This window comes from Antechinus flavipes, chromosome 6 (assembly GCF_016432865.1).
Source record: "Antechinus flavipes isolate AdamAnt ecotype Samford, QLD, Australia chromosome 6, AdamAnt_v2, whole genome shotgun sequence".
In the NCBI taxonomy this organism is placed as follows: domain Eukaryota; kingdom Metazoa; phylum Chordata; class Mammalia; order Dasyuromorphia; family Dasyuridae; genus Antechinus; species Antechinus flavipes.
In genome coordinates, this window is record NC_067403.1 from 258,400,009 (window position 1) to 258,408,788 (window position 8,780).

The window sequence follows — 8,780 nt, forward strand, 5'->3', positions numbered from 1 at the left end:
TGTGATGATCAAATGGGATGGATTTGGTGCTTCTCAACAATCAGGAGATTCAAAGTAATCCCAATAGACTTGGGATGGAAAATGCCATCTGCATTCAGAGAAAGAGAGACTGTAGATCAAAGCATAGTATTTTCACTTTTGGTTTGTTTTCCTCGTGTTTTTTCCTTTTTTTGCACATTTTTCCTGCACAGCATGATGAATATGAAAATATGTTTAGAAGAACTGCACATGTTAAAATCTATTATTGGATTGCTTGCTGGGGGAGAGGGAGAAAAATTTGCAAAGGTTTTGCAAAGGTGAATTTTGCAAACTATCTTTGCATGTATTTGGAAAAATAAAATACTATTAAAATATATGAAAAGAAAAATAAAATACTATTAAAATTTTTTAAAAATATGGATTTTTGAGTAGGCCGCCCCAAACCTTGGGATTCAAGTATTGCTTAATGACTTTTTCCTCTTAAGTTTCTTCCTTCTCTTCTTTTCCTCCCTTTCTCCCTCTCTTCCTTCTTCCCTTCCCAATCTTCAGTATTAAGCCCACCATTTGTCCAGCTCCAGGGACTCTCCAAAACATACCCTTTTGTGCTAATTCAGTGGGCTGCTCATCCAACTGTGTGCAACAACCAGGATGATAGATATTTAACTTTTCCATTTTCTATTTTCTCTGTGGATTGTTCATCTCTTGAGTGACTGTGGGTTTCCGAGATAATGCCCTGAATTATTCTGTGGCAGAATGCAACCATTGCCATATCAAAGGCAAGGAGATGAGATTGGGAGGATCTCATCTACAGATCTTTGGTTTACATTTCATGAGGATTCACCTCCATGATATTGGGCAATGCCCTTGGTATTCATTTCCCTGTATTATACCTCACTTTATATGAATAATCAACTGAACCAAGTTATCTCTGTGCTTGTATCTGACCAGGAATCCTGTATAAAATGCACAGGAGAGGCCCAGAGCTTGGCTCTGGGACTGTGTGTGGTTCTCCCAAATCAGATGCTGCTTTAAAAATCAACAAAGACTAAACAGCAGAATCTTGGGTGTCTACAGAGGTGCTACTCAAGTGCTACAGAAGGGAGGTTCGTGACATGGAGGATATTCTAAGAAAAATCCTGAAGACCACAAGAATACAAGTCACCAGACTGACCTGATGGTCAAACACTCAAAGGCAACTATGGGCCCATGTCCACATAGGAGAGGGAAGAGTTGGTCCCTAGCTGGCCTACATCCCATTCTCTACACTTTACTCCGGGAGGGATGCTGGCAGTCTGGAGAATTCTACTGGATGGTAGCCAATACCGCTAGGCTGCCCAAGGGGGATAAGAGTCCTGTGTCATGGGGTCTTCTAGGCCCCCAAACCCCAAGGAGAATAAAAGAGAAGGCAGCCAAAGTCAATCACTCCCTGAGCAGAAATGCCCCTTTTTACAGCTTGGGGCATCTAAGAATGAAGATCTTGGAGTCCAGACCCCCTCTCCTGAGCATATAAGGGCAAGTTTATAAAGTCATGGATCTTTTTTAGCATTCCCCAAAGCCAGGACTTAAAGGGAAATAAAACAAACAGAAGTACTTTTTTGTCCCCTACAAAATATTCCCAATAATGTTCTCTGAATCTTGCAGGATTTCTCATTTCAGCATCCAGCAGATGCTGAATTCAATTAAGGGGAAGGGAGGGACATCGGGAAAAAAAAAAAAAAAAAAAAGACCTTCCTAGCAGGGTGTGATGTCCAGGAAGTCTTCCAATTAGCCCCTGCAGGCCAGGCTTGTGACGGAACTCCTGAAGAGGTCCCAGAAGAATCTGCAGAACGATCAGCCTAGAGGGGCAGTTGTCCAGTAGCTATAGAGTTGTCACCAAAGAATTAGGGTGGTACTTTCTCAGCTTGATTTGGACTTCCTCAGAGGAGAGTGACTGGCTCGTAACCATGAAGGTGTCCATGTGGGTGCCAGATGAAAACTGTGGGGGATCATTCTTCACAAAAAGGCTTGGCCCTGGCGACCCAAGTCTCCTCCATCTATAAACTTCAATAAAACTTGCTCTGAAAATGTCCACACACGTTTGGAGTCATACTATCAAATTTACTCCTGAATGTCAGCCATCAAGGAAAGCAGGGTATAATAAAAAGGAACGAAGAATCATACTTATTGAGTTTGCTCATTTTCCTTTTTTTCTCTTTCAGATAATTAGAGCCGTTTATTCCTTCCCCACCCAATCGAACACGACTGCTTATTAACCAGGAACATGGGGGTCAACTTGGCTGAGTGATATTGAGAGTTCCTGTAATGGTCTGGATTTCGGTGGAGAATCTGGATGGAGGTCATCATTAGGACAGACAAGCTCCAAATTGCCTCAGTTTCCTTTCTTTGTGTGTAGATGTTGAAAGTCAAGGCTTCTTCCTTCCTCTCCCTCCTCCCCCACCCACCCCGGAGCTCCCTTTTATCCTCGTATAGAGGGCATTCCCAAGTCTGGTTCAGTGCTCAGCTTTTAAAGTGTAAAACTGGACTGAGACTTCTGGGACATCCTGTTCCTTATGGGCTATCCCTGAAATCCGAGTTTCCAAGCACTAAGCGAGCCGGACAGCTCCCCCTCCCAAGCTTTCACGAGTGAAAGCCAAGACTGGCAACATTGTTTTCACTTTTAAGCAATGAACACGTTTGTTGATTGAAACCGACAAATCCTACGTAAATTTGTTTTGGGGAAAAGGGGAGGAGACAGAAAGACAAACAAGAGAGAGTTAGAGAATGGGAAGCCCCAGTCGGCAAGCTGCCCTCTGGGGATGAGGGTTCAAACCTTTCCTTCCCAGCCCAAGGACAGCCCAGAAGGAGCATCGGAGCAGAAGCCAATCAGATGGCTCTCCCATAAGCCTTTGCACTCCGGGACCTCCACCAGAGCCACTCTTACTTACTGGAGGCATCCCATTCACTGTTGCCCGAATTACCCCAAATTCCCTTCAAAAGAGCGCCCAGATTGCCGGGAGGCTTAAATGATGTTGACACAGTGTTTTCAGAGCTGAAATTAGAGAATGAATGATCACTCACACTAGTAATGATTAATTACATGAGTGAGCTCGCTGGGAAGAATCAAGCTCATCAAGAAACTACTTCGCCCTGTTCTCTCATTAGACTTCCCACTCACTTGAAGCCCTTTGGAAAACGAGCTTAGCTGATTCCAGGATGAGCTAAAGAGGCCGAAGTCAAAAGATGAATTTCCATAAATATGGGACAAGCAGGGAATCTAGCCCGAAGCCACCCAGCTCCTCCGAGCCGGAGGCTGACCACGTGTGTGAGCTGTGAGCTCCTCGGACAATCGGGCTCAGGTTAGCACCCTCCCACCTGACTGGAGAATGGGGACCAGCACTAAGTAGGGTATGCACAAAGTACTGAGTTTAAACAGATGATTCCTACATAACTGATCGGATTGTGATTGAGCAAGGCCATTTGTCTTCCTTCCCACCCACCTAGTGTTAAATCACGCCCTGCAAGAGCCCGGAACAGGACCACCTTGAGCCGGCCGCCTGATGGGGACCAACTTGAAAGGCCATCGGTCACCGTCAGCCACTGTGCCCTCTGAACCTACAATTTCCACAAGGCCCTAGAGCGTGATGCTTTGGAAATTATCCAGCCCCGAGCCTCCCCCCTGCCCCCCAGGCCTCAGGCGGGACAGCGGGCGGGCCCTTACTGGGATCACGCGGACGTTGTGATGAGCCGCTCCTTCCCGGGCCGCCCAGGCCCCCAGGGGCAGGACGCTGGGGGGGTTCCTGTGCTGAGTCCTCAGGGAGGACAGGAAGTGCACGTTGTAGGCGTGCGGCTGCAGCTGGGAGGGGGAGGGCAGCATGGTCTCCTCCAGAGGGTTGAGCTCCGGCAGGCTGGAGTAGTCTTCGAGAATCTCGTCCTCGTTGTTGTCGTCCACCAGGCGCTCCACCTTCACTTTGCTGCCGCAGTCGGCGTTGAGGGGGGGGTTGAAGGAGTGCAGCAGCGTCTCCCGAGGGTCGGCCGCGCTGAAGTACGAGTCCTTGAAGGAATGGAAGTCCTCGTCGTCATCGTGCTTGCTGATCACCGCGCTTTTCAGGTTAATGTTCTCGGAGATGAACTGACTGTCCTGGCTGAAGATCTCCGTGACAATTTCATCTTCCGTGCTGGAAATCCCGCCCAGCAGGGGCTGGTCTTCCAGGTCCACGGAAGAAATCTTGAACTGCTCGTCTCGACAGTTTTCTTTTTCCAGAATCAGTTTTCTTCCCAGCAATCCTTTCATCTAGAAAACAAATAAGTGAAGGTCTTTTAAATGGGCCCAAAGGGCTTCTCCCCAGGCAACTGTTTAAGATGCAGAAAGACCCAGACTCTACGGGAACTCTCAGATGTCGTCTAAAAGCTTTGTTTTTACAGGTGGGGAAACTGAGGCCCAGAGAACGCAAGTGATAAGAGGACTTCTCATTCACCCCAAGAGAGCCTCCTCCAGACCCCCAAAGGCCCTTGGTTAGCGGACAAAGGCACTTGTGACCCTAACCCTCATCTGTAAAATGGGAGCTCGTAGCGCCCCCCCGCCAGGGCCACACAGAACATAACACGGCCGATCCCCCTTTTAGGGGGAGACTCTCCTTCCAACACCCCAGGTCAGACCTTCCAGGGGAAACCCAAAGCCCTAATCAGGGTCAGGGACTGAGAGCTTCACGTTACAGAGGCGCCGGGGGAGCCACATTAGAACCCAGGGCATCGAAGGCAGGGAACAGGCTCGAGGCCACGCCCTCCCCCCCAGAGGCAGAATTGGGGGCCCTGGATGACGAGCCTGTGGCTCAGGTTCCGCTGCGAGCCCCCGTGTGACCGGGAGCTGACGCCCTCCTACCTTCGTGGGGCCGAGATTCCCGCCCGTTCCCTCCCCCTCCCTTGGCGGGAAGCTCCTCAGCGTGAGGGGGCCGGACACATCCGGGGACTTTCCAGGCCGAGTTCGGGCCTCTCCCCTGACCCCCCACGACATGCAGACCTTTGGGGGGATGGGAGCCCGGGATTTCACTGACATTGGGTCCTCCCATGGGGTAGCGCCCCCTAGCGGTCCCCTTGTCCAGGCCCCTCAGGCTTCGACAGGGTTTGGGCTAATGCCGGGTCCTCCCGGTGCGGAGCTTCCCTCCGGGAGCCCACAGAGGCGCAGTTACTGCCCGGGCCGCGCAGCCGAGCGCTTATTTTATACGGGGAAACTGAGGCCCGGGAGGAGAGCCGGGATACGCACCGCGGGGCCTGGGCTCCGGGCCAGGCCGCGAAGAGCCGCCGAGGACGAAGGAACGGGACCGGACGAGGACGAGGCGAGGGGAGCCGGGAACTACAGCGCCGCCGCTACCGCATGCCCGCAGCCAGTCCGGGAGCGAGCGCGTGTGTGAGCCCTAGCCGTGCACGCGCTCCTCCGCGCGCGCCCGCACCAACCGCCCAAGAGCGCGTGCCGGGGGGGGGGGGACCGTTGGGATGAGTGGGGGAGGGGACAGGAACCGTTGGGCGAGGAGAACGGGAGGGGCAGCCACTCCCCCCCTCTCCCCCACTGGCCCCCCTCCCCCAACCTGGGGAAAGCGAGTCCCTCCCCGGCGAGGCTCTGGGAGCCTGGGGCCGGTCACTTCCACCCTGCAGACCCTGACCACGAGTCCGGGAAAGCACAAGCCCCGGGCGCCGACAAAACCAGCGGTTTTTAGCCAACTGCTTCCCCCCCCCCAACCCCTCCTTGGGACTCAGTTTCCTCATCTGTCTAAGGAAGTTGGACTGGATGGGCTTTGATTTTAATTAGACCGGACTAGGCCCCTAATAAAGATACCAAATTTTCTATTTAACAAACTCCTCAAAGACAGGTCAGAATTGTTCTTAGAGAATATTGAGCGGCCTCTAAGGGCCTCCAGGGCGCAGGATCTTACTGGAATGGCTGCCATTGCCATGGAGCCAGATCCAAAGGGGGTCTAGCATCCATTAAGCACCTACTATGTGCCAGAATCCATTAAGCACCTATTATGTGCTAGCATCCATTAAGCACCTACTATGTGCCAGACACCTGGGACAAGGACAAACAAGTAAAAAGTGCCTCTGGATCCCCAGAGCTGCCAGTCCCAGGGGTGAAGGGGCTGCCTCTGGAGCTGGGAGTCTGTTCCCCTGGGGGATAGGGTCTAGGAAGTTAGGGGTTCTGAGGCAAAGGAGAGAAAAATGAACCCCCCGGGCAGCCCGGAACAGTTTCCTAGGGATGGGGTGTCCGTGGCACTTGTGAGAAACTGCAGTAAGACTCATTTGTCTGGACCAGGGAGAGTAGAGACTAATGGTTGCCTTGAAGGGCCTTAGATGGTGAGGAACATCAATGGCACCGAGAGGAAGATGGAGCGGAGGGGATGGCCTTGGGGCAGGGAGACCACCCAGGAGGCTGTGGCCATGGGTCGGGTGGGAGGCGTGAAGGCTGAGTGCACGAAGAGAAGGGGACGCCTTTGAGGGACAATCCACAGGATTTGGGAACTGATTGGTGGCTGGGTGGCCCAGTGGGGAGAGAGAAAGGGGGCAGCAGGACAGGGGGACTGAAGTCAGGGAGCAGAGACAGAAAGGCTGCCGGGAGCTCCAGGAGAGGTGAGAAAAAGACCTACAGAGATGGGCAATGAAGAGGTTCCTGGAGAAGAGATGAGGAAAGCAGGTGGTCCAGCACGTAACTTTTACAAAGAAAGGGAGACCCAAGGAGGTTAATAATTGCCCAAGTGTCAGAGCTAGGATTTGAACTCAGCTCCTTGGACTCCAAACGCAGACCTCTCTCCCAGTACCACAGTAAATTAGCCTTGCACACCAAGGCTCCCATCTACCTTTCTAGAATATCATTCTCCTTCATGCACAAAACTGGCCTAGTAGTTGTTCCTTAAATTTAACAATCCGTTTCCCATCTTTCCCTTGCACAGACTATTCTATAAAGTGCTCCCTCATCCCCTCCAATCCAGAATCCCCAGCCTCCTGGAAGAGTCTTTCCTTGTTTCCCTATCCCCGTTTCCCACAACAGCACCTGGTTCACAGCAGGTATTTAATAACAGTTGAATCCACACTCATGAAAGGAACTGCTCCCTCCTCTCTTGATTATTTACTAAAATTCATTCATCCCTAAATTCTATTCCCATCCATCCACCAGTAGAATATAAACCCCTTATGATGAATATGAAAAATTCAGAGAAACATGAAATTTGTGTGAATTGATGCAGAGAAATAGGACCCAAAGGCACACATTTTATATAAAGTATGCTCTTTTTTACTTTATATTTTATTTATATTTTATATAAAGTATTGCTGTTGAGCCATTTCAGTCATGTCTGACTTATTTGAGGTTTTCTTGGTAAACAGGTGAAGTGATTTTTCATTTCCTTCAGTTCATTTTACAGATGAGGAAACTGAGGCAAACCTCAAATGACTTGCTAAGTTAGTATCTGAGGGTGGATTTTTAATTTAGGGCCAGCACCCCATCCACTAAACTACCTAACTACCCCCTTCCACCCGAACCCCCCATTGTGTGCATATATGCTGTCTACTCCCCCAAGGGCACCCTCTCCTCCCTGCCCCCCCCCCCCAGAATACAAGCTCCTTTAGGTCAAACACTGAGGCCACAGATATTTAATAGAGGATTGTGATTAAAGAGCACTTGCTTTGGTAGCTCTGAGATCTTTTTAACATGAAAAAGATCTAGAATTTTAAAATGCTTTATTAAAATGCCACCTTCCCACCCGAACCCCCATCCAATCCTCCCTCTACTCCCTGGAGGCAGTTTTGAGAGAACGCCAGATTTATCCCTTGCTTCCCCTCCGTTGAGAGGAAGGAAGTCTGTCATCTGCTCTTTGGGACCAAGATCAGGCGTGTAAATGATCTGGGATCAGCGGGCCTTTGTGGTTTCATTTACACACCTGGATGTGGAATTGTGGAACAGGGTCCTGTGCCCCTGGTTCTGTTCTTGTCCTTTTGAATTGGTTCACGTAACTCCTCTCATGTTTTTCTGAAAGAAGTCTTTGCCATTTCAAACGGGCTGCAATTTCCCATTCTATCCACGAGATACGGTAGACAATACAATGCATTTGGAGCCAAATTTTGGAGCTAGGTGGAACAGTGATAGAGTGATGGGTGTGGAGCCAGGAGGACTGGATGCAAATTCAGCCTTAGACACATATTGTGTGACCCTGGGTAAATGACTTAATTTGTCTCAGTTTCCTCACGTGTAAAATGAGCTGGAGAAGGAAATCTCTCCTGTAAGCTAACACAGATTTAAATGTTATTTTAATACAGACTGGTCAGTGGTCAATAGAAACAATGCATGATTTCTGCAGGCCAGAATGAGTGGCTGAAGGGCTTCTTGCAGAGCTCTGCAATTTAATGGCCCACTAGCTTTCTCTCTCTTTCTTGTGTGTGTGTGTGTTTTTTTTAAGACACTAAACCCAATCCTTTTATTTTTACTTAAAAAAAAGAAATTTCCACTCCAAAATCTCTGCCAAGAAAACTGCAAGTGGAATCACAAAGAATTAAACAAAACTGAAATGATCAACAACAAATTTGGAGCCAAAGGTTCTGGGTTCAAATACTTGCTCTTTGACTTGGTCTATGTGATCTGGGTCAATGATGTTCAATTCTAGTCCTGGGCCAAAGACCTTTTTCAGAATCCTTTCCCCTGTTTCAGTTTCGGTTCTCGTTACATTCTGAGCATGGTGGAATATCGCTGGGAAGTCTGAGTTGGGAACATGTGGATGATGTCGTATTTATAAAATCCTTCGCTCCACCAGGAGAATATGCTAAACAGGACCGCTGAAGAC

At 49.6% G+C, this 8,780-nt stretch overlaps 1 protein-coding gene across 1 annotated transcript in view; it reads right to left on the reverse strand.

The window, feature by feature from the left end:
• The window catches only part of TESMIN (testis expressed metallothionein like protein), a 50,289-nt gene extending 44,807 nt beyond the window's left edge, over positions 1-5,482 (reverse strand). The window contains exon 1 of the mRNA XM_051965181.1: positions 3,677-5,482. Within this exon, the coding sequence (XP_051821141.1) occupies positions 3,677-4,249 (573 nt within the window). The 5' untranslated portion in view covers positions 4,250-5,482. The remainder of the gene's footprint in view (positions 1-3,676) is intronic.
• Positions 5,483-8,780: the final 3,298 nt, after the last annotated feature.